This window comes from Prunus mume, linkage group LG2 (genome assembly GCF_029339155.1).
Source record: "Prunus mume cultivar Tortuosa linkage group LG2, ASM2933915v1, whole genome shotgun sequence".
Lineage (NCBI taxonomy): Eukaryota > Viridiplantae > Streptophyta > Magnoliopsida > Rosales > Rosaceae > Prunus > Prunus mume.
The window spans coordinates 13,767,420-13,792,743 of NC_142699.1; the positions used below are offsets into that span (position 1 = coordinate 13,767,420).

The following is a 25,324-nucleotide window of genomic DNA, read 5'->3' on the forward strand; positions in this document are numbered from 1 at the left end:
TTGGGTTTTTCAATATTTTGACTTTGAAATTGCGTACAGTTCATGTCCTCCTCCGTTCTTTGTTTATTTCTTCCTCCTGTTTATATTTGGTTCGGAATTTCCTTTAACACGTGAATAATCCTGTATCTAAGTGATATTGAATTTTCTTCTTCCTATTTTCCTTGAGATCTTTTCCTGCCTCTGCCATATTCTGCTCTGAATTTAAAGAGTAAAGGATCTCGAATTGATTATTTATTTGCCCAAGAAAGAAAGAGAGAAGGAAAAAGGGCGTGAATGGAGTTTATATGTGTAAATTTTCTGATGACCTGTAAAAGAATGTTGCTTTTGATCGAGTTGGGATCTTATTTGATCTGGGTCTGCTCTGCTAGCTTTCACCATTCTTGGAGTCCCTTGATTTTTTAGAGGTGAGTCACTTCTCCACTATTTGATTCTCTGCCTTTTCCTTTTACCTGAGATTAAACGTTTATATGTGATCAAATTAGTGGGCATGTTGAACTGGAAGAATCTCTCCCTCTCCTCTCTCTCTTTTCCTCTCTCTCTGTGTCTCTCTCTTCTCTGTATATGTGGATGTTTAGTCATAATTGACTTTACAAACCTTAAATTTCGAATTTCGAAGTTGTAGCTGGAACATTCTAGAGGGTGCCATAATGCCTGGTGGGTGAATTGCCTTGCCAGTTTTAATTTGTTTTTATATGTTTATTGAAACTAAATGCAATGGCATTGATTACCCTGTTATTTGAATTGGGTTGTCCATGCAACATTTGTAAAACACAGGCGTGTTAACCCAGGCGTGCTGTTTTCATTTGTATTAATTCTCACACATAATTTTCTTTTCCAGATGTAAATGTTCAGCATGAATTTTCTTCTCTGTGTTTTTTTTTTCCCATACTACGTTTGAAGGTTATGGAATTTACTCAGACTAATCAGAAATATGTTGAACTTGTACTGCATCTGTTGTTTTCGTTGTTGATAATGCATTGACTTAGATGGTTGCTTCATGTGCAGTAAAAACTTAATTGACTATGAGCAGATAACATTAAACGTTATGGGTTGGCTTAGCAAGATTTTTAAAGGCTCCAGCCACAAGTTATCGGAAGAGCATTGTCGTGAGAATTATGGAGAGGATCCAAATAACTGTGGACCTTCTTGTTCCGGGGTAATAACTTCTACCACTTCTTAGTGTTTGTAACACAACTAACACTCTTGTATGTATGTATATGCATGCATATAAAAGTGTATTGATAGCCTTAGTTTGGAAATCTCAGCCTTTTTTAATCTTCATTGGTATGCTTGAACTCCCTTAATATATTGTCGTGGGAAACTTCAATGTAGGAGGTCTGGTCAGAAAACGAGAATGAAGATATAGACCGTGCTATTGCACTATCTCTTTTAGAAGAAAATCAAAAAGGAAAAATTGTGGTTGGTGAGTGATTTTTCATACAGATGCTATTGTAAATGTTTTCATGTTGTATATTCCTTCTTGTGTGCTCTTTTAGGCATTACATCTTTAGTCACTGTTTTTATATTGTCATGGTATTTTGGTTGCATACAATTGCCGATAAAATGAAATTATTCTTACCGTTCGGAGTCTAGAAAACATACCAAAATTTGTGCAGTGGCATTTTGAATTATACATTGCATGATGGTGGCTTTGGCTTCCATGTCGTGGCAGAGCTATTGATGCATTATGTCTGTCCTTGTAATGTCAAATGATACAATATGAATTAATAAGAATTTCATATTCGTGGATAGGTTTTGATTCTCAGTTGGAAGAAGATGAACAACTTGCCAGAGCCCTACAAGAAAGTCTGAATGTGGAGTCTCCTCCCCAACATGGAAATGGAAATACATATCAACCTAGCACTCCTCCCCAATATGGAAATGGAAATACATATCAACCTAGCACTCCTCCCCAATATGGAAATGGAAATACATATCAACCTATCACTCCTCCCCAATATGGAAATGGAAATACATATCAACCTATCCCTCCTCCCAGATATGGAAATGGAAATACATATCAACCTATCCCCATGTACTACCCAATGGGGTCCAGGTATATGATTATATGATGGAAAACTATATTGTCAACTTTGGTGCTAGCTCATTTCATTATTCCTTCTTGTTGCTTAGTGCTTGATTACCCCATGGATGTATAAAATGGTCTTTGAAACTATAACTTGTAATTGTATGAAGCAATCTCATTTCTCATATTTTCGTGCTCCTTAGTATTCTCAGTCCTTACCCTCTCTGTTTTGTACCCTGAATCATTCTTTTATGCTTCCATTACATTGAAGTTTTTTTATTTCTTTTGCTTGACCTGATTGCGTACGCTGATGGCATTTTCAAATCACTGGTTTGAGAATGACAAATAAAGAAACCTTTTCTTTTTTTTTTTGGTCAGAAACTTGAGTTGATGTGATGTTAGTTTATGACATTTGAAATCTTAGCAATTTATTCAGTGTTAAAGGATTTAAGTTTTGGAAATCTAGCTGTTTTTCTGCATCAACCACACTGAACACCAAGCTGCCTGTTGATGCATCAATAATCTGCAACTTCACAATATTTGCCATATTTGACTTTTGTTGATTTACCATATTCATTCTTTGTGGTAGGATTTGTGCTGGTTGCAATGCTGAGATTGGTTTTGGACGATATTTGAATTGCCTGAATGCAGTTTGGCATCCAGAATGTTTCCGTTGTCGTGCATGCAACCTACCAATTTCTGATTATGAGGTGCAAAAATTACTTCTTTTTATTTGGTCTGGTTTGTGGATGTGAATTTGGACAAATTAGAAGAAGGGATGTTATGGCTTGAATAAATATAGATTTCTTCTTGCATCCATCATCATCATGATTTAAATTATTTCAGCAATGGTACTTTTGCGAGTTAACTTTTGGTCGTAAATATATGCAGTTTTCTACATCTGGGCATTACCCTTACCATAAATCTTGCTATAAGGAAAGCTACCATCCAAAATGTGATGTTTGCAAGCACTTTGTAAGTATCGCAATATCAAGACAATATTCCATTGATTATAATCTAATATCTTTTTTCTTCGATTATATGGTTCATTGCTAGGTTGGTCTTCGTTTTTGTAATATATATCTTTTGACAGATTCCAACCAACACTGCTGGTCTTATTGAATATAGGGCACATCCATTTTGGGTCCAGAAATACTGCCCTTCTCATGAACACGATACTACTCCTCGGTGCTGCAGCTGTGAGCGAATGGAGGTCAGTCAGAATAAATTACTTTACTGCAATTCTGCAATGAAATATGACTGACCAGATTGTTTTAAAAGAAAAAAGGACTAGCAAAGCAAAAGAGTTGGTAACAAGATGTCTTTTTTTTTTCTTTTTCTTTTTTGGGTCGAAAGGTAACAAGATGTCTATGTTCATTAAATGCAGCCACAGGACACAAAATATGCGCCCCTTAATGATGGTCGGAAGCTCTGTCTAGAGTGTCTGGACTCTGCAATCATGGATACCAGTGCATGCCAACCCCTATATCTTGATATACAGGAATTTTATGAAGGTTTAAATATGAAATTGGAGCAGCAAGTTCCGTTACTCTTGGTTGAAAGACAAGCGTTAAATGAAGCAAGAGAAGGAGAAAGAAATGTAAGGGCAATTAGTTAAAAACATATCTACTTAGTATGATAAGTTGGACAGTTTTCCACGGTTATAATTGGGAAGTCGGACGTTAATTAGTGACCTTTTTTCACTTGTCTCTGATACCTTTTTACGTCTCTTTAAAGAATCTGATTTGATTTACAAATTACAGAGGAGTATGTGCAGAAGTGGATCACAAATTGTTATTTGGACCCTTACAAAACTACCCATCTGCTGTTGTTGTAGCTTTTACTCTTAAGCTTTACAAATTACGACTGACTTTGATAAACTTTTTGTCATTTTCAGGGCCATTATCACATGCCTGAGACCAGAGGCCTTTGCCTTTCTGAAGAACAGACTATTAGCACGGTAAGAGTTTTGCAAATATATTCTTTTCGCTTTCTACAATGGTTGAGTTTTGATAAGGTACTTTTTCGTTGGTTAGCAACTTATCTAAATATTGATCTGAGAACCACCAGATTTCAAAGCGGCCACGGTTTGGGGGAGGAAACCACGCCATGGAAATGGTAACAGAGCCATACAAGCTAACTCGTCGCTGTGAGGTGACCGCAATTCTAATCTTGTATGGGCTTCCAAGGTATGATTTCTATCTATAGTTTTCGTTTTGTGTGGCATGGCCCAGACAGATATCTACACCTCATGTATGATGAAATTTTGCCAACTTTTTTTTTTATGTATAAAATGAGAAAAGGATATTGACCAAGACCTTCGTGGCTGTCTTGGTTCTACAATTGTAATTCATGGCTGAATCTGTTGCATGACTGGAAACCTCTGCTTACAGGTTGCTGACTGGGTCTATTCTAGCACATGAGATGATGCATGCATGGCTGCGGCTTAAAGGTGCTAGTTAGATGGATCCATTTATATGTTTGTTTAGTTCCTTTTCTTTTCTCCTTCTCAAAGGAATTGCAGATGAAACATGACATCAAGGTGCAAATTAATGACTAAATTATTAACACTTGTTGAAGGTTACCGACCTCTTAGTCAAGATGTTGAAGAGGGTATCTGTCAGGTTCTAGCTTACATGTGGCTAGAGTCCGAGCTTATATCTGGCTCAGGCAGCAATGTGGCATCAACCTCGTCTTCCTTGGCATCGAAGAAGGGTACAAGATCTCAGTTCGAGAAGAAGCTCGGTGGGTTCTTTAAACACCAGGTCGAATCAGACATGTCCCCAGTATATGGAGATGGATTCCGGGCTGGTCAACAGGCAGTGCAGAAATATGGGCTTCGAAGTACCTTAGACCATATTAGAATGACAGGGACGTTTCCTTATTGAGGACTAAATCCTTGAATTTTTTTTGGAGGCACTTCTCTTTTCACATAATTACGACTTGGCCTTTCATATTAGAACCCAAGGCCAAAGTGCATAGGTATTGACTACATGGTATTAGCTGATTTTTATGTTTGTGGCTGTAATGCCATGAATCAATTTAATGATTTGATTTATAATTTTTTTCCTGTCTCACAATGTCTCTATACAGAACTTTCATTCTCTACAATTGACGGCCACAGCTGCCGGCCTGAGCTCAGGAAGCTTCGGCCAAAACCTCCTCTCTCTCTCTCTCTCTCTCTCTCTCTCTCTCTCTCTCTCTCTCTCTCTCTCTCTGTTTTGAGTGTTTCCTGTGAGAATGAAAACATCTTTTTTCTGTTTTCTACAAGTACATGTGAACTTATTTTCATTTTATGAAAACTTTCTGAGTGTTTTCTACTTTTGGGCTACCGAACGTTCTCTGAAAATTAAAAAAAGCCCTTTAAAACTTAACCAAATAGGCCCTAAGCACGTCTGAAAAGAGAACATTACTTATCATAGTATTTCATTATGTTGATAAGAAGTATAGTTTTGCACGAGAAGCTTAACATGGCTTTAATTACACGACAAAACACATGAAAGTCAAACAACTTCAACTCAAGAAAGTATTTATCCCTCACCACACTCACAGGACACACAAACGGCAATATCTTGAGAAATTTATTTTAAGTTGAAATCATCATCTTGAGAAATTCATTAAAATCAAGGACTCCATTTCCGTCAAGATCAAAGACTCCAATCATGGACACACACTCATCATAGGATCTGGCTTCACCTAGTCGATTGAACATAATCTGCAACCCTTTTGGTGTTATGCACCCACAACCTTTATCAACTTCAAACATCTCAAAAGCCCCTTTAAGATCATCATTGGCATCACCCTCCCTCCCCATCAATTTCACAAAGTCTTCAAACTCCAATAAGTTGTCACCATCGTTATCAAATTCGTTGATCACACTCTGAGCCTCTGCATTGGACATGGATTCCCCTATCGACATGAAGTAAGCCTGAAGTTCGTCACACGAGATCTTTCCGTCTCTGTTGGTGTCAAAATGATCAAAAACCTTTGCAAGCTCGTCATCTTTTGCGATGCTAATGTTTTGATTTTGAGTAGGACAAGGGCTCTGGCTTTTGGGTTTTGAACGAAGGAAAGGGATGGTTAGTTTGAAATTCTTGCTATTAGAGAACCATTTGGAGAGCTTGGATTCCCTGTGCATGATTTTCATTTTTTACAGATTGTACAGGAGAAACAAAGGGTCGAATAAATAAATCGCTACAGCTATAGCTATAGCCTGCTAGAGCCTAGTAGGATATATATATATATATATATCTGCAACAATTTGTCAAGTGGAAAAGTTGAGGATTGAAAGAAGTTGCCTAATAAATGTAAGTTGGAAAGTTGGGTCACATGAAACTTCAGTGTAGTTTCTCAGGAGTCTTTAGTGTAGTTTCTCAGGAGTCATCAGCATAGCCATCAGCATAGCAATTGGGCGACACTTGCGAGATTGACTTACTTTGCAATGGGTTTTAACCTTGTGACTCGTGAGTAAGCTAATGACCAAGCTGATTTATACACAAGCTTTGTTTAAATGCGGTGAAGCAACCTCGAAATTCTTGTTAGAATAAATAACATTTACGTAATCACTTGTGACTTGCCACTCTCTCACCCACTTGCGTCAACATTTGATATACGTGACCCTTCCAACATCTAAAGAGTTGCCATGAAATTGGCCTGTGGGGAACATGACTGATTTCTCTCACCAATAATCACATTAAATATTAACAAGTGAAAGTATTAAGCATTTTGAAAGCTCTTTTCCAGTCCAAATGAATAATATTTAGGAATCTGACTTGACAAAATTTTAACATTGACACAGGTTTGAACTGGAGTTGGAGGGTGCGCCGGGCCAGTGCTGTGGTGCAACGCGGAGGCGACGCGCGAAGACCCCAGTAGCAAGCTACTGTGATGGGTCCTCCCCTTAAAGAAATTAATTTAATATCGTGTGGGCCGATGGCCCACGTATCAGATATTAAACTGATAAGAACAGATACTACACTTGATCTTAGCCAAAAGGCCGAGAAAGGTATGCGTTGTTCAGCAACACGTTTTCGTCTTTATATGGCATGCAAGCTTCCCTGTTTGATGATGCTGGCGATATGGGACCAAAAAACGCAAGATGTGATGCATTCTCTTTTCCCCACGATCATTATTCTCTTTTCCATCAATTTCACAAGTTTGTGGTCTGCTTAGAAACACCACAGAGTGCATTGGCTGGTTAAAGTTATTATTATTTTTCGTTACAATAGTAAGAAGAAAAGTTTAGTTCCAGCTGTACGATGCCCTTAAAAAGCTGTCCTTCGAGTTCTCCGACCAACTCCTTAACACCGTTCTCCGAAAACTGAAGCTGAAGCTGAACCCGACTTAGGCTTTTTCAAACTGGCTTCAAAGCACCAAAAGTTTAGGCCAAACCTCAAGTCTTAATTGTATAATTTGTTCATATATATTATATAGTCTAGAGCTCAAATGTTTCACCAACCCAAACCATATTTGAATGAATTGTCTGTCTTCGCAAGAAAAATTATTCAGTTGGCGATGCTCATGAGCTTGTTAGGGCTTATGCTGACTGGCTGACCCAAAAAACAGTTAAAAAGGGCTTATGCTCACTTGGTTTCTTTTTGTAATTGTACTTCGCTTGGAGATTGCAGGCCCAAATAAAACTCTAAACTAGATTTGGTGGGGTGCGCCAGGCCCATGCTATAGTGCAACGCTTGGGCGACGCTCGAGAACCCCAATAGCAAGCTACTGTGGTGGGCTCTCCCCCTAAATAAATTAATTTAATATCGTGTGGGCCATTGGCCCACGTATCAGATATTAAACTGATAAGAACAGATACTACACTTGATCTTAGCCAAAAGGCCGAGAAAGGTATGAGTTGAAACCCATCACCTCATTCAGTTTTATACGCCCAGCTGCTTCGCTGCTTCTGGATGTCTCCGATGTGGGACAAAAGTCGCAAACGCAAAATATAACTCGTTTGGCTCCTACTAATTTCACAGAGACCATCGGTTAACATACAGTCACTTTACAAAAACATGTGAAGTGCAGTCCGAGATCATTGGCTCTTACTAATGTTACAGTTACTATCACATCACATATTGAACGATTGCGAAAGCTCTCTCTTTTTCCGTCGAACCAAATGCTCTTGAAAATGGCTTGTCCAACTGAGAAAATCTGAATCGAGCACAGAGACTTTTCCGTAAGGGGTTGGCTCTCTTCTCTTCTCTTCTCTTGTTTTTTTTCTCATAGAGATTCTAGTCTTCAAATATTAAAGGACCTCCCTGAAACTATGAGTGCGTTCTCAAAAACACATCTGAGTTAAATGTGGAAGTACATTGATATCTTTTTCTCATGTTCACATTCTTTCTGCAGATCCACATATTTAGTCGACTCAAGAGATCCTTCAATCAGTTCAATTTTCAGTAAACTGGGCCTTCACGTGGACTTTAAAAACTCAATTATTTTTTAAGTTGAGAGTTTCCACTGACTTCATGAATGGGTCCTCCATGAATTTAACATGACATCATTGTCCCTCCTTACTTTAATTTTGTTGATTAAATTAAGATTATACAAAAATATTGACATCAAATCCAGGACAGACACCGAATAGCAACAACAAGCTTTCCCTCTCAAAAAAAAGAAAAAGAAGAGAAAGTCAAGTCACATCTTTTTATTTATTAATTGGTGGGAGGTATGCGTCATGTTAATAAAAACGTATACTTACAGGCACCACCATAATTGACAGGCAGGCAGGCACAAATAATATGCCATGTGCATGTCCAGTATCAGCATTCAGCTGAGCTCTGCGTAGAAAATTGGAAACACCTACATGTGAAGAAAGGTATAAAGTTGACCATCAACCAGGGAAGCAATGCATTTTCAGGTCATCCCACTTAGCAGCACACCGAAGCCCTACCAAGGCTTTCAGCTTCGTTTTTGTGTAGTTGTTTTCAAATTTTGTGTTTTAATACAAGTGACATTCGTGGAGGGGTGTTCATTAGTGGGATTAATAATGACATCCAAGCTTTATATGAAATGTCGCTACATAGCTATTTATGAAACGTCTATTAGGTACCACCGTGGATGAAGACCACTTCACCATACTTTCACCGCAGACTTCAAAGCAAGCATCATTTTTCAATTGCCCAAGTTGTTGTCAGAAGAGAAAACTGGTGGTCCAAAAACGCAAAGCTTTGAGCCTGTGAGATGGATACTTCATTCATGTTCTCCATCTTATCAGTAATGCTGGATTTTGTTAACTAATTTCCTTCTAAAAATAATTGAAACAAGTACTTAAGAAGAAATATGAAAGTCAATGATAACTCTTGTATATATATATACTTCTTAAAGAAAGAGTAGAGCAGGAGTATTCTCCAAGTCCAGGTTTGTTGTGATGATCATGGTAGGTAGATTAATCTATCTATCGCGGACATATGATCAATTAATAATAAACAGAGGAATATATGTATACTTATCTTGTATTTTATTTTTTAAGTTATAATCATGCCTCGCATCTTGTATCTTTGGTTGGAAGAAATCAGCCTGAATTATTTGGTTACAGATTTAGTAAACACCTACTACAGAATATTTAGATTGAGGACATCCCTTAATTATTCCTATAATTGAATACGCGTATTAAAAACAAATTAGTATTAAAAAGAAAAGAAAAAAAAAACAGATGATTAAATGGAAGGAAATAGAACGCGTACAAGAACCAAAGAGGATCGGCATGACAGCTTTTTGGCAAGAAAAACACTTGTGTGTGACGGGAATAAAAGTATTTACTATTCTCGAGCAATCATATTATACTACAAATAATAACTTTTTCACTTAACATAATATAATTGACTAAAAATAACAAAATAGTATTATTTTCATTTTATATAAGTTTTTGTGCTTTGGCCGGGGGAAGAGAGGAGGAGTCGTTAATTGTAAAACAGGACCTAAAAGTACGTGGGACCCACATGCGTACGATCTTCTTCTTCTTCTTCTTCATCCGGCTCGCATGGGAAAGTACCGTACAAATTTTTAACCTCTTGAATATAAAAGTATGCTGCCGCGTGGTCCTTCTCTTAGTTACGGCTTGCATTGCGACCTTTTTCCTTGTCGTTTTGCCCCTTCTACCGACACTCCATATCATTTGTCTCAGATAAATAAATATATATATATACTTATAGAATTTAAAATAGAAAACTAACAGGTTGGCCGGCATTCGCATTTGAACGATCTGTTCGACTAGAAACCAAATATAAAATAGTTGAAGCCACGATGGATGACAATTACTTTTTTCAATATGTCATTTATTCGTTTGTTTTTTTATTTATTTTCAAAGACACTATTATTAATTGAGTCATTTCGATTGTGGCTGCCTGCACTGCAGATTGACAAGCAGTTGGGTAAGTTTTGGTTCCATGCAACTTTTTTCTTTCCCTCTGCCAATGGAAGGGAAGGCTTCGAATGAAGAACCTCATAGCCATAGGTTGGCCTTTTTATCAAGTCAAACTTTGTTCAAATCGTAAGTGAAGGGAATGGGAATGCATAAGTTTGTTGGTAGAATAGAATAGAAAGAAACTTGTTTACTCATATTATTTCATTAACACTGACTCAATGCCTCTAGATAGACTCAGAGTACGTTTCTACGTACCATCCTCAACCTAATTTTTTTTGTTACTTAGTTTAAGAGACAAATAAGCTGGCAAATGTCTTTCCAGCTGATACGTTCATTAGAAGCAAACCCCACCCAATTAAATAATGGAGAATATTTACATCCTTTGAATATAAACTTAATAACAAACAACTTCGAAGACTGCATTTAATGAAGTTTGAAAATCATTCCATAATAAGACATTAATCTTGAGTTTTCAGTCGCTATGACCGATTGCTAATCCAAACTACACAGTCTCTCCAAATCAAACGAAGGGTTAATGGACCCTTCTACTAGCTACTTTTGATGGTAATAGAGATAATTAACCTACTAACCAAATGTAATTCACTCAACCGCATTACCACTATAAATATACACAATCTTTGTCTCATATGAGTCGAACTTCAAACCTTTTTTAAGTTAAACTACGTGGAGATAAATGTCACTAAATCAAATACTTCGTTATAGTTATAATCACATATAGTTTAGCCTGGTGGGAAAATCGATCTCTCACTTTCTCCGCCACATGTGCAAAGAGACGCACATTGAACAAAAACTGTATGAACAATATTGATTTACTAATTTAAACCAAAATATCATGAATTAAGCCACCAAATTAAAACAGCTCTTTTGCTATACATGAATTACAGACGAATATGATACAATTACGCATTATATATCACACTTCTATTGGTGACAAAAATTCATGATTTATTCCATTTTTATTACTTTTTGAGTATACATCGTCAGTCTTTTTTTTATACATATTTTCCAGATGTACCTGTATCATCATCTACATACAATTCAATTATGTTTCCTTCCACCGACCTTCTTCAATCGCATTTCCAAGCCAAGACTGATCATCACAAGCTCGCTCGCTCATCATCCGACGACGACGCACAATTCACAGTCTGCGGCGGCTTCACATCTCAAACCCAGAACGCACCGTTTTGTTCCACACTTTTATGAATCCAAAACAAATGGCGTTTCCAGGAGATCATAAGGAGCCCAGAGAGCATCCAGAGGGCAAGGCCTGTTGGCCTCGAGCCTCGCCCATGGCTTCCCCTTCCCGCTCCAATGCAACAAACTCACCGAACCAGGATGCAGATCTCTGCAAAGCCCTCTGAAGTTGTCACCTCCGAGCCCGTGCTGGTTCCACCTATGCTCCACCGGCGCTATGTTCCCGGCGAACACCAGCAGAAACGGCGGTAGCGAGCCGAGCTCGTAGATTCTCACCCGCTTCTGCAGCTCCATCCACTCCTCGATCTTCGTGGTGTAGTCGCCGCCTCTCCAGCGGTCGAGGTCGATGACCATAACGCCGGTGTTGAAGTAGCAGGCCTTGCGGTCGGCGAAGGTGAGGGAGAGTGAGGGGTTGGACCAGAAGGCAGGGGTAAAATAGGTTGTGAAGTTGGCGTTGCAGTACTCGGGGGCGGCGAGGACGGAGGAGGGGCCGAGGGGGGTGGCGGCGAGCTTGGCAATGTCGTCGACTAGGATGAGGTCGGAGTCGAGGTAGACGATGCGTCGTACGCAGAAGGGGAGGAGGTCGGCGAGGTAGCTGCGGGCGTAGTTGAGGGGGCAGTCGAGGGCGGAGCGGATGGAGATGGAGATGAGGCCGGAGACGTGGGAGTCGTCGAAGGGGTAGATTCGGAATTTCAGGTAGGGAAAGGAGGAGGAGATTGTGTCGCGGAGTAGGGAGGCGTTGGCGGTGGCGGAAGCAACGAAGTGGAAGACGGCATTCTGGGGGCAGGAGGAGTGTTGGAGGACGGAGAGGATGGCGGCCATGGAGCCGCGGATGTAGGCGGTGTCGAGTGTCATTGCCACATGGACGGCTTGATAGGAGCAGATCATCATGTGGTCATCGTCTGACTCGTCGGGGTCCACGTCGTCGTGGTGGAGGGGGGTGATGGAAGGGCAGTCTGGGGAGTTGTAGAATTGAGGGGCTTCCCTAAATTGTTGGGTGGTGGTGGTGGTGGCATTGGATGTGCTTGTGGTGGTAGCAGAGACTGAGGGAGCGGGAAGTAGGAGGATGATGAGGAAGGCAAAGAGGAGGAGGAGGAGGAGGGGGAGGAGTTGTGGTGGCTGAGGGGGAGGCATGGGCATAGTTTGAAAATGGAAGTGAGGGAGAGAGTGAGATCTGTATATATTGGGATAGCTTTAGCTTTATATATGGGCAGGGGGTTTAAACTTTAAACAACACGCTTTTGTATTCTTTGTAAGTTTTTTTCTTTTTTGAAATATAAAGATAAATAAAGAGAGGAGAATTGGAATGAATAGCTGGATGGGTGCAGTGTGTGCAGGGCATGGGAAAGGAGGGGCTTTAGGCTCTTTAGTGAAGAATATCATGGGAAGAGGGAGTTGTTGAGTTCACATTTAGGCCATAGCTATGATGAATGATGATGCAATGCATCTCTTTCTTTCTAGTTCAATGTTCTTGTTTTTTTAATTTAAATTATAAAGAAAAAAGGGGTTTCTCATACACATATTATCAAGGTGTCATTGGGTTCGAACTTAAGATCACTAATTTACAAATTAATACTCTTTTTTCGTTAGCTGATATTATTCTCTAGTTTGTTGTGGATTCATCGAAAGAATTACATTAATTATGCCTTAGTAGTAGGTAAGTGGATTCAAATTTGTACGAGTAGGTAAATTTTCTATTTTGAAATTGCCAAGTTGGTTATTCTTTGTTCATACCAAATTAGAATTAGAATTGATTTGGTAGCTTTTTAGGGATTTTATAAAGACTGACTGCCTCTCTTTATTTATTTGTTTATTTATTATTATACTATTACTGACTGACTACGGACAGTTCACCAAAAACTAACTCGTTATATAGGACCTATAAAATGTCCGACTTATTTGGCCATAAACAAATTAAGTCATAAGATATCATTATCCAACATGTCTTGAAAAACAAAAGAAGAAATCTCTATAAACAGATTAATAATAAGAAAATAAATTATCATCAGGAATGCAAATAAATCATTAGGAACCAAAATAATTAAATTACGCACATAATAAGAAAAAGTAAAAGGGTGCCAAACCCAAATGAATAGAAAAGGGCGGCGTAGAGAGATGCAAAGGCTGGGAATGATTGAATTGACTCGATTAGATCATCTCACCCTTTGTTTTTCTTCATGACAACGTCGATTGGGCCCCACAGCTTTGTACATGTCTTGAATTGAAGCTTTCTGTCTGTCAAATCGCATGGTCGTGGATGCTTCCTCTACTAGTAGACTCATGGATTCGTAACAATTAATCTTTCTCATCACAAAAATATTTTTCTCATTTTCCTCACTTTTATTTTATGGTCAATACAATAATAATAGGACGATATCCCTCTCTGTCTCAAAGTGTTGATGTATCGCCGTCGGGAAAACTATTTTTGAGCAACCAAATGAGAGAGAGCCGCATAAAAATTCAAAGGAAACGAACAAGACAAGTTCATACTTGGTTTTGTTACCAAGTTTTCTCCTAACACACGCATACTCCATTCCAGACCAGAGGAGACGAGGATAAAATATTTTATGTCACAATCATATCATGTGCTAAAACCTCAAATGTATTAAACTAATTATGTCATGTGGTCGGAGATGCCAACTTTTTCAATTATAAACCTACTTAATTGTTGGATCGTCGCTAGCAACATATATTATTATTGTTTAATTTTGTGGATTATACGTGTCATTAAGTAAATTTCGACTCCGACTTTCCTTAACAGATACTTAATCATTGATTTTCCTTGTTCTTTTGTTCTTCTTCGCAGCTAAATCATGGAAAACAAATATTCCCCTCATTTTGCAGGTTAGATCAGAATTAGTAAGGCATTTGTGAGCAGAAATTAGGAAGAAACGTTCAAAATTCGTTTTCCAGATTCGTTAGAACACACTTGGTATACTTTATTTGATTTTATTACTCAAATAAGAGCAACAAACTCAAAGAATTAAACAATTTATTTACTATGGTGAACATCACCGTCACACACAATGCCATCATTATCATGTACCCAAAAGTCAATATCCAAAGCATCGTTATCATTATTCTTATGTCATGGTTTTGCACTTTGGAGGAAATTAATTAAGATTAACCATAAATGATGATGTCATAAACAAGTCTTATCCAGGTTCTTCAATTTCATATCACGAAGGTTTTCTTCATCTTTCTTACTGATCTATATTTTCAGCAACACCGCATGAAAATAGTTAAGTTGCGCTAAAAAAAATGGAGCACGGAATGAATAGAGATGACATGAATTAATTATTTTTAATTGAGTTTATGTAAAGAGTGGTCACACAGTCACCGACAAGCCAAAACGCGCGTGGGCCATGATCGTCATAAAAGGAAGCATAAATGAACTTCACCATGCACATGCTAAAGCTTCTCCTCTATCTAATTCTAAAGATAGACGCTAGGGATTGGGATTGGGATTTGCATATTAATTGCGTGCACATAATTAATTAACCAACTATATAATTACTGCATAAATTAATTTTACAATTTCGAATCCTTATGAAATTTGCGCCATTATTATTAGTATTAATTTGTTTTGAATATACTAGTACATGCTCGAAAGTCATCTCCTCTCCTTTGCATCCATGGATCATCAAAGTGCATACAATTTGTATTTGTCGGTGGCTGACGCATACATACCCTAGTAGTATGCAGTGCATTGCAGTCGTGTTTCGCGTGCAGCAGAGGAGAGCAAGCATGGTGGTGGGTACGTTCAAAGATTCAAAGTCAAACTTTTTAATATTGAGAGGTGACTTTCATGCCTCCTAATAATTTTCTCTACTTTCTGGAAACCTACCTATACAACCTCCTTATGAACTCGACACTACTTTTTTTTTTATATATATATATAAATTTAAAAGAGAAGCTCTATGCGAACTAGTTTAGTTTGTCAAGAATACAGTTTTTTCATTTTATTTTAATGAAATGTATTTATTTTTATTTATTAGCTGTGTGTGCCTAACTCGCTGCGAAGAAGACAAGATATGTTTATAGCACTAAGCGACAATTTACAAGTCAATTCGTTGAGGCCAATTAGGCCAAGCCGGTGCCACTTTTGCCTCTCCTTTGAGGTGGTATTGTATTGGCGTTTTCCAATGGCATTCTGTCACACTGCAAGCAAGTATATATGCCCGGCCAGCCTCTATCACATTAAAGTAGAAAAAATCGTTTATTTTTAAAGGCAAGTCTGGATGGATCATGGAAATAAATCTAAATACTCAAAAAAGGATGTTAATCGGGACTGCATAACTCTTTCTTTTCTCTCTTTTCTAACAAAAGCATATGGTAGAGGTAAAAGCCAAAGTTTGACGAGAGTATTCCAGTAATAAATCAAACTTGAGGAGAGGAGCCCCAAACAACCAATTTGAACTTGGTAAACTGTTTAGAGGAGGATTAGAGATGGCCTAAGCTAAATTACAAGAGCTAGAAAAAGTAATGTCGATAAATAATTGAACGAAGCAAATCCAGAGCTAGAAAAAGGGGCCACATGCAGGCAGTAGGTATCCATTAAATTGGTGGATCAGATCAATCAGAAGACTAACAAAAAGCTCGACAGAAAAACAGTTTGAACACTTGTGTTGCAAATAAACAATGCATCTTTAGACAAGATTGATGCATATCTAACTGCTTTGTATTCTTCAGACCAAAAAATAATAATTGCTTTGTATTCTCGTATACTTGTGTTAACTTGTAGAAAACATGTCAAAAATGGTACGCATTCCATGACAATCAGATCTACCACTCACGCAGGGCATGCACACATAAAAGTGTCAAATTCAGACAGTATACATCGGATTCCGCAGATAAAAGTATCATGAGATCTAGGAGAACTTCATACCATTCAAGAATACAAAGTAATGTCATACATTGCATGTGAAGTTCGCTAATAATCCAGCAAACCACAATTATCATGTCAAACAACCATAGCTATCATGTCAAGTAAACCACAATGGCCATTCTGATGACAGTGACACGTAAAAAACTCTACAACATGACTGGTAATAGTAAATTATCAACACTTCCCCTGATCAGAAAAACAAAGATAAACTAGCAGATATACAAAACCACGAGGTTGACCACGCCCTAAACATCAGTTAGCAACTTAGCAATTTGAAATTGATAGCATATTCAATCTATTGCCACATAAGAGCCACAAGTACACAAACTACAACAAATAAAAACAACATCTTCAGGAAATAATCTTGTTGTCCTTGACCTGTAGCCCTGTGAAGATGGTATCTATGTGGATGGCCGCCAGGAAATGAATTTGAGAACCCATGAGGAAATCCAGCAGTTGCACCATACATTGCAGCATCAGGAAACCCATGTAGCTGAAAATTTAAGAGAGATGGGATAAGGCCACCAAAAGCTGCCGAAAAGGTGAAATTCCCAAACCTTGTGGTTGCAATGGGTGCAAAACCTCCCAAACCCCCCAAGCCTCCCATGAATCCAAACCCACGTGGGGGAAAATGGTTTGGTTCTGGTGGAGGAGCTGTTTCAGGTCTTTGTCCTGCTGGACGGTTTGGGATATTAATACCAGGTATTGCCTTCGATCTTGGGTCGGTTGATGTCTTTCCCCTACCATATAAGGGCACCAAATTCTCCTCCTTTATGAGGGCTTTGCAAACAGGGCATTCCTGAGAGTGGGAGTGAATGTGGAGCCATTTGTAAAGGCAAGGCCAGCAGAAGAGATGGCCGCATAGGGTGACAATGGGGTCTTGGGCCAAGTCGAAGCAGATATTGCATTCAAAATTACCAGCATCGCTGTTGTTATTGTTGCTGCTGGAGAAAGAAGGCCCTTGGGATGGCCTGCTCGTTGATTCCCCGAACCCACTTGCCATCCCTGGAAGATAAATTAGGTAATACATTAAATCAAAACCAGCCACTGCAACATCTCAATTACCTTAAACCACAACTCATAAGCATCGTTATATACAGGAACGCCCAAATTACACTGGTTTAGCACGATTTTTTTTATAAAAAAAAAAATTAGAAGATAAAGTCTATTCATAATTCCAGCCAAAGCATAACAATGATTAAAAACCCAACCAAAATTGTAAATAAAGGCGTGAATAATTTCTAATTCATAACAAATTTCTATACAATCATTATTTGGCCCTTCTTGATCATGAGAGTAATAAATTTAGTCTCAACATTTCGTGTTTCATACAAAACGATTCAAAACCCCTGGATCTCTTAAAATCTTAATAGAATAAGCCAAAGGCACAGTTTTAAACATGAATTTGAAAATTTCACAATCGATTCTCAGAATCTGCTAATTACAATTAGCAAAAAAAATGCAGAGACAAAAGAAAAATAAATCAATTCAATAATCCGATCAAATATATGAACAAAATTTAGGACAGAGATTAACACTGACCTTCACATAGAAGAAGTAGAGGAATCGAAGGCAAGTCAATACGAGTATTGGCGAGAGAAATCCGTTGACGGGAAGCAAGAGCAAAGAATTTTGTGTTTGGTGGGGGATGCAGTATTGACGCGTTTGGAGATCTCCGGACAGGAGATTATTTTCCTTGCCCAGCTGGCAGCTTTCCAATGGTGGATTGTGACTCCTCGATTTCTAGCCGTCGGATGGATTATGGATTCATAAATCAACGATGTTGTTCTGGGCCAGTTGGTTGCAAGAGGGTTGATAACCGTGGGCTTTCTCTGGACTTGGGTTGCATTGTCCTTGATGGCTATGGACCCTAAACAAATTTGGTTCTCTCACATATCGGTTAGGCCAGTTGTTCGATGTATTGTGCTCAATCCCTTGCATCCGAGGTCGATCTCCCTTTCCATACGTTAAAGTAGTTAGAATATCGTTTTCTAAAGTATATATATATCATGGTTTCAAATGACTTTGCACCAACTAATCATATGCAAGAGAAACATATTATTTTAACTTTGACCAAGAGAAGAAAGCCTCCAAATAAACATATTATAAAGAAATAAAAACAAAATGTGGAGCACTCTTCTTCACCTAGCCGTTCTCTCTCCCTAGGAAAGAAAACCCAAGGCTTGGAGACTTAGCCGCCACCCCCCTTTTGGGGGTGGGTGACCTCCTTTTGCTCTCCCCCATCCCTCCCCCTCTCCTTTGCCTCTGTCTTGCCCCTCCCCTCTCCTCTCGCCCCTCTCTCATTTCCTTCTTTTGTTTCCCGTCCTCTCTTTCCCTCCCTCCTTGAGTTTTCTTCCTAAGCCTTTTCTTTTGCTGTGATTTTGGGATTTTTTTTATTTTGCAAGGAGTGTGTGGTTGGGTTTGGGTGGCTTCGTTGTTCTGCTCCCATTCTGGATCTACTTTGTATGGGGTTTGCCTCTGTGTTTCGGTGGCTTGAGTGGTTTCCCCTGTGGCCAGTTGGTTTATTGTTCCCATTGTTGTGTTGCCGGCGGGTTTTGCTCTGTGATTCGCCTTTATCTGTGATTTGGTGGCAAACGAGGTGACCAAGCGTGCTGTGCGATTCTCTTCAGTCTTTTGTGTTGCTTTTGCTTTCAACCCGTTTTGTGGTGTTGATCAATATTCTCTTCTAGTTTTTACTTGTAAGAGCCTCTAGTGCTTGATATGCATTTTCTCCTTTTATCACTGGAGGCTATTTCTCGGCACCTTCCCTTCACCATCATCTTCAGCGCCTCAACCACATGAGGGTCTCCTCTCCTTGGTGACTCGTATGCAGTTGGGGTTGCTTTTAAAGTGATTATGTCACTTATTGCTTGGATTATGGTATTGCTATTTGTAGCTTTGGTGGCTTGTCCACCACCATTTTCTGTCTTCAGCATTGGTTACTAGTTCTTCTCCGGTGGGTGTGGGCTTGTGTTGATTATGCTGCTGTTTAGTTATAGGTGGTGTGGCATTTCCCTGTTCTGTATATCAGATTGAGGAAATCAACTCTAAGTTTCATATACACTTTGCAGCAATTAAATACACATAAGAACACTTGTTTGAAATCCTAAAAGATAAAGCAGTTTGAAACTGTCTCCTAACTCTAAGGAACAACTATTTGAATGAATGCAAACTAGAGTATGTTTGAGAATTGGAAAAGCAGGATGTCTTAAGCGATGGTGCCAGTCTAAGGACGTGGTCTTTGTTGCGGAGAAGGCAATCAAAGGGGAGGAGGTTGGCCACTCATATACACCATATTTAGTTTGTCCCTTGAGCACTGTTGCCCCGGTCTGAAGTTCCTTCACAAGAAAAGTGGATGGTAAGAACTCTATGGAAACATTGTTAGAAGTGCAAAATTGTGAAATAGAAATTAGGTTCTTTTTCATAGATGGAACACAGAGAACATTGTTTAATGTAAAGTTATGGTGGGGAGTTTTGAGAGAGGTGGAACCAGTGTGGGTGATGGCAAGATTAGAGCCATCTCCGATCATGATGTCATCAGTGCCTTGTCAGCAGGGAGAGGTTGCTGAGATCAGACGTGACCTGGTGTGATGCACCACTGTCCAGAAGCCAGGATGATGGGGTGGAAGGATGGGTGGCAAGATGAGCTTGTGGTTGCCATGGTGTGCCTTGTTAGGAAGAGCTGGAGGAGGGGGGAGTATGAACTGGAATGAGCTGAAATGAAGGACACCGCTTGGCAGTGTGACTCGAGTCCTGCAAATTTGGCAGAGCTAAGGTATGGCCTGGGAGGACGAGTGCCCTGTGATGGATTTGGAGTTACAGCAGGTGGGCGGTTGGTGAAGTTGAAGGATGGGCACCAGTTGGTGGTGGTATTGCCTTGTGGTGGAGAAGGACGCCAATTTTTGGTGTTGGTTTTGGATGTGGGATTTGCAGTAGCTCAAAAATGGTGTGGCTCAGGTAGGATGCTTTGAAGGGAGGCTTCAAAATTGAGGAGTTTTTCGTGAAGTTCTTCAAAGGTGATAGAGGTGTCTCTTGCTTGGACGGCGCAGACTAACTCTTTGTACTCATCACCGAGGCCATTGATGATTTTGTATGTGATTTCTTCTTCATCAAGGGGGGCCAATAAGAGCAAGATCATCGGCTCGAGTTTTGATGGATTGCATAAACTCAGTGATGCTAAGGGAGCCTTTGGTGGTGTTTTTGAGTTGGTGTTTGATTTGTTTGATGCGGCCACGAGAGGGTTTAACATAGGTGTTGGCTAGAATTGTCCAGGCTTGTTTAGAGGTTTGGGCTTAAGCTATGAAGGAGATAATGGTGGGTGAAAGGGAGCCATCAATTGATACTGTAACTGGGATTGGGTGTGGTGGTATTTTCTTGGGTCAAGGTGGCTGGTGGGCATGGTTTGGACCCATCAATATAGCCAAGAAGATCATAGCCAATGAAGAGGGATTGGAATTGTAATTTCCAAGAGAGGTAATTGGTATAGGAGAGTTTGAGAGGAGCTTGAGCAGCAACGTTGATGCTGATGAGAGTTTGATGTGGTGCATTGGTGTTTAGGATGGTTGCAGGGTCAGACTCGGTAGCCATGAGTGCTGAAGAACAGGGGAAACGATGAGAAAGTGAGAAATGGATCGGCTTAGACTACTGATACCATATCAGATTGAGGAAATCAACTCTAAGTTTCATATACACTTTGCAGCAATTAAATACACATAAGAACACTTGTTTGAAATCCTAAAAGATAAAGCAGTTTGAAATTGTTTCCTAACTCTAAGGAACAACTATTTGAATGAATGCAAACTAGAGAAACTAACAGGCTAAGATTATCTGTACAATGAATTCAAAATAAGAAACTAACAGACTGGTACAAGTTGTTACAATCCTGTGATACTGTATTCACTGCCTTTTGTATGCCCTTTGCTTTTCTGGGCTTTATGCGCTCTTCAAGTTTTATGATGTATAGGTTTTATGCTTTCTTGTGTTGTCGATCGTTGAATTCCTTTGTGAAGCTCACTTTGTTGTAACCAGCTTTTGCCTTCTATCTAATAAAATTTGATTCTAACAAGAAATTAAGAAACATATTATTTCAATTTGACTTTATTTGTTAACCATTGTAAGTAATGTGAAGAATTTTTGGTTTCATCATGTCAAGATTTAAAGTTCATAGTAAACTTATCAATTAACTTGTAGCTCAGCGTTACTTCTCTTTCTAATGTTGAAAGATACTAAATTCGAATCTCTTCTTTTCTCAATTTTTTTGGTTTTCCAAAAGTTCATAATGAACTGTAACAAAATTGCCGTGTAAAAGAAAAAAAGTAAAAATAAACAATTCACTAGTATAATGATTTAAAGCAATTACTACTTTCATAATCTGAAGACTGTGGTATTGATTTGACATGTTGACCACAACCCTGCACTTCACAGGCTCCATGGTTTCTCCTTCTCCGAACAAAATGAAAATCGGGTGGACAGCTCACGATTTCAACTACCATACCAGTGCAATGGTGGGCTTCTATTATTTTCTGGAGTAAACAATGAATCTAGCGGACGATGTGCTTTGAAATTGGCCACATGTGCTTTTGTGCCTAAGCCTTATCATAAATATCTATACACGATCACTTTCGTCAAATTTATGTGCAAAATATCTTCTGTCGCAAATGGAATTTTATTGTCCTCGTGATTCATATTTCATCTTTTTGAATTATTAAAAAAAAAAAAGAGAGGCGCATTTCTAAAGTCCAAACAAGCATATTTTTTTCACCTCCAGAAAGTTTCAAAATAGTCGTGCAAGCAACTCGTGCTCTACAGGAGACACGCTCTAATGGGTTTATTATTGCAGGGTCCCAAATCCTTCTCTAGAGAAATAAAAAATAACAAAAATGGCTTTGGGATTTAATCATTGGCGGTGCGTTGCGTTGATAATAATAATGGTTGGCATAAAAACGGAACAAAAAACAAAAGCACTCCAAGAAAGAAACTTCCGCAGTCCACACCATTTTTTATCTCTCCTTTTATAATCCGCTGAGCTGACTTATCAATTTGTTCAGCAAAATCCCATCTATATCAAATTGCCTTTTATTTCCAACGCCATCCGCCCGCATTCATAAAACATTTCTTAGGCTCCAGATTTTTGTTCAACATCATCTCCAGGTCTCTATTCATTCTCGCATTTCATCCAACACATGAGAAGCAACCCATGACGCACAGCATCAAGTACTGGCTATCGGAGCATCCAACAATCGTAAACTTCCGATGGAGCACCACCCAATCATGGGGCTCCACGTGGTCCTTCCTCTTCACCGCCATCCCCGCCTACATCGCCGTCGCCACCATCCTCCACCTCATCCTCACCGTCTTCCGCCGCCGACGCCCCGTCCCACTCGGCATAATCCCAGCCGTGCATAGCCTCGGCATGGCCCTAATCTCCGCCGTCATCTTCGCGGGCATCCTGGTCTCCGCCTCTGCCGAGATTCGCGACACCCGCTGGTTATGGCGGCGCACCAAGACCACCCCATTCCAGTGGTTCCTCTGCTTCCCGCTCGGGACCCGCCCTTCGGGTCGCGTCTTCTTCTGGTCCTACGTCTTCTACCTCTCTCGGTTCCTCCACCTGTTCCGCACGTTCTTCACCGTCCTCGGCCGCCGTAGGCTGACCTTCTTCCACCTCTTCAACCAGTCGATCCTCATCTTCATGTCGTTCCTCTGGCTCGAGTTCTCTCAGTCGTTTCAGGTCCTGGCCATACTCTCCACCACTCTGCTTTACTCAGTGGTCTACGGGTACCGGTTCTGGACCGCAATCGGGTTACCCGGCGCCTGTTTCCCGTTCGTGGTGAATTGCCAGGTGGTGTTGCTCGGCTGCAACTTGGTTTGCCATGTTGGGGTGCTTTCGCTGCACATTTTGAAAGGCGGGTGCAATGGGATGGGAGCTTGGGTCTGCAATTCGGTGCTCAACGGCGCCATTCTTTTGCTCTTCTTGAAGTTCTACGTGAAGATGTATTTGACAAATTCAAATGTGGCGAAAGTGGAGAGTTTGGGCACGCATTTGGGTTCTGGTTCGGAGTCAAACCCTAAGCATGAACGGGAGGTTGTCATTGTTAAGGAAAAACGTCGTTAATTTGTTAGTCAATCCTTTGAGATTTGTTAGTCAAACCCTAAGCATGAACGCATTTGGGTTCTGGTTCGGACGTCCTCCCTTTGAGATTTTATTTACATATTTTGTTTGTATTTTATCAAACAAAAGATATTAGGTGGAAATGAGATTCTTTGTGTACATGTAACATGTGTATATTATATATATATATATATCTTTTTCCCTCAATAAAAGTAAATGTTCGAAGACGAAGACTCTATTATTGGATTCTTGTAAGTTCCATTTGAATAGTCAATGGAATGAAGTGAGGGAGGAGGAGGAGGAGGAGGAGGAGGAAGGTGCCGCTTGAGAACCAAACTTAGAATTATACGAATTTGGTACTTTGTCCATTCTGCAAGAAAAGTTCTACTGTTGAGTTTTGGATTGACCAATGACCGACGACATGCCGTCACTGATATGATATTCTGGTCATTAAAACTAATATGGTAAACCAAAACGTGACATCCTGTTAAGAGAAAGGGAAAGGATGCAAAAATAATGTTATCATAATGTCAGGCACAATTTTGGTGAAATAATTGGGGCCAAAAGAAAGGAGGACAAACAGAAACACACCTGTCCCAAAACATAAGTGTTCTAGGTCCACCAACTTCAATAACAACGGCCCAACACAAAGAGTACGATAAGAGAGAGAAGAAACCCAGATTAATAGTAGAATAGAAAATCCCCAGATACACAACTCCCTCGCGCTTAATCCACCAAACTTTTGGGCAAATGCATAGGAGATATCGTTAACTCGTACCTTGATTACCTCTATCAATCTTCATCAACATCGTCATGCATTTATCGCCTCCATTGGCTACTTGATGTTCTCCTTCATTGCCATGATTATATTTTTCCCATTTTAAGTGGCATGTATTTGTATAAATTTAGCATGTTTACTTATAAGGAATGAGTATTAAATGATTCTAATTCCTGATTTTCGATGTGTTTCATCATTCGTTAGGGAGGGGGAGATGAGAGTATTATATTTGGTTGCCTCAAGATTGTCTTATACATAAATTGAACCCAAATGCACTTTGGGGAATGTGAGAGTTTGACCCACTTTTTCACTGTGGTTCTAGTGCCACCTTATGTGCTGATTTTTGATGTGTTTACTAACACATAAGGACTAAAAAAATTACATAGTTCCACCTTCGAATCCTAATTAACTAGGGGAAGTAGTTGATTCTGCTATATAAGTTTTTCGATTCATAGCTTCTCTCATTCTTGGTAAATAAACTTTAATAACTAGCATTGTATAAAAATAGGGCAATGATTTCCCCACTCCTATTTTATCCACTTACACTCCTTTTTTAGTTTTAAAAAAGGAGTGTAAGTGGATAAAATAGGAGAAAAAGGAGTGAAGAAATCACCACTCTAAAAATATACAAACTTGTATTTGGGAGCTTACTATATGTTTTTGCCAGATATTTTAATGGCTTGGACATTATTAATTCTTTGTTTGGTCTCAAATTTGAACCATCTCGTCTCGCCATTGATTAAAAAAAATTACATATTATTTAATACTGTAATTGTAATATAAAATTCATTTGAAGATAAGTTTCTTTGGTAATTGCCTCAACCATCTTAAGCCGATCCAAGTGTAGTTTAGGCCACGATGGGCTGTACAATTTAATCCACCAGGCTGTTTAACTCAGCCCGCGATGCGGCCCACTTACCCGTCAATCTTCCGTCACACTC

At 39.4% G+C, this 25,324-nt stretch overlaps 4 protein-coding genes, 2 non-coding genes and 1 pseudogene across 7 annotated transcripts; 2 read left to right on the plus strand and 5 right to left on the minus strand.

The window, feature by feature from the left end:
- The first annotated feature begins 127 nt into the window (after positions 1–127).
- On the plus strand, positions 128–5,106 carry DA1. 2 transcript variants are annotated; one of them, XM_089046212.1, is made up of 12 exons: positions 128–385; positions 987–1,156; positions 1,333–1,423; positions 1,753–2,056; positions 2,616–2,736; positions 2,918–3,001; positions 3,120–3,239; positions 3,414–3,626; positions 3,924–3,986; positions 4,097–4,215; positions 4,420–4,478; positions 4,607–5,106. In XM_089046212.1, exons 1-12 carry the CDS (start codon positions 274–276, stop codon positions 4,912–4,914), a joined length of 1,764 nt encoding a protein of 587 aa, XP_088902338.1. In that variant the 5' UTR covers positions 128–273; the 3' UTR covers positions 4,915–5,106. The 2 variants fall into 2 exon arrangements, with proteins under 2 accessions (XP_088902338.1, XP_088902337.1); XM_089046211.1 differs by lacking the exon at positions 128–385 and having other exon boundaries at positions 1,006–1,156.
- A 316-nt stretch (positions 5,107–5,422) lies between these two features.
- LOC103320802 (putative calcium-binding protein CML41 pseudogene) lies at positions 5,423–6,269 on the minus strand (annotated as a pseudogene).
- Positions 6,270–6,839: 570 nt separating this feature from the next.
- On the minus strand, positions 6,840–7,035 carry LOC148919682 (U2 spliceosomal RNA). The gene has a single exon (XR_016124880.1). It is a non-coding gene; the product is annotated as a U2 spliceosomal RNA (small nuclear RNA).
- A 646-nt stretch (positions 7,036–7,681) lies between these two features.
- Positions 7,682–7,877, minus strand: LOC148919683 (U2 spliceosomal RNA). The gene has a single exon (XR_016124877.1). It is a non-coding gene; the product is annotated as a U2 spliceosomal RNA (small nuclear RNA).
- A 3,354-nt stretch (positions 7,878–11,231) lies between these two features.
- Positions 11,232–12,901, minus strand: PARVUS (Nucleotide-diphospho-sugar transferases superfamily protein). The gene has a single exon (XM_008222527.2). The coding sequence runs from the start codon at positions 12,747–12,749 to the stop codon at positions 11,613–11,615; it is 1,137 nt and encodes a 378-aa protein (XP_008220749.2). The 5' UTR covers positions 12,750–12,901; the 3' UTR covers positions 11,232–11,612.
- A 3,580-nt stretch (positions 12,902–16,481) lies between these two features.
- On the minus strand, positions 16,482–18,184 carry LOC107880559 (RING/U-box superfamily protein). Its single transcript, XM_016792580.2, has 2 exons — positions 18,040–18,184; positions 16,482–17,502 (listed from the first exon to the last, which is right to left on the minus strand). Exon 2 carries the CDS (start codon positions 17,498–17,500, stop codon positions 16,793–16,795), a length of 708 nt encoding a protein of 235 aa, XP_016648066.2. The 5' UTR covers positions 17,501–17,502; positions 18,040–18,184; the 3' UTR covers positions 16,482–16,792.
- A 4,225-nt stretch (positions 18,185–22,409) lies between these two features.
- Positions 22,410–23,832, plus strand: LOC103320804 (fatty acid elongase 3-like). The gene has a single exon (XM_008222528.3). The coding sequence runs from the start codon at positions 22,694–22,696 to the stop codon at positions 23,606–23,608; it is 915 nt and encodes a 304-aa protein (XP_008220750.2). The 5' UTR covers positions 22,410–22,693; the 3' UTR covers positions 23,609–23,832.
- The last annotated feature ends 1,492 nt before the right edge of the window (positions 23,833–25,324 follow it).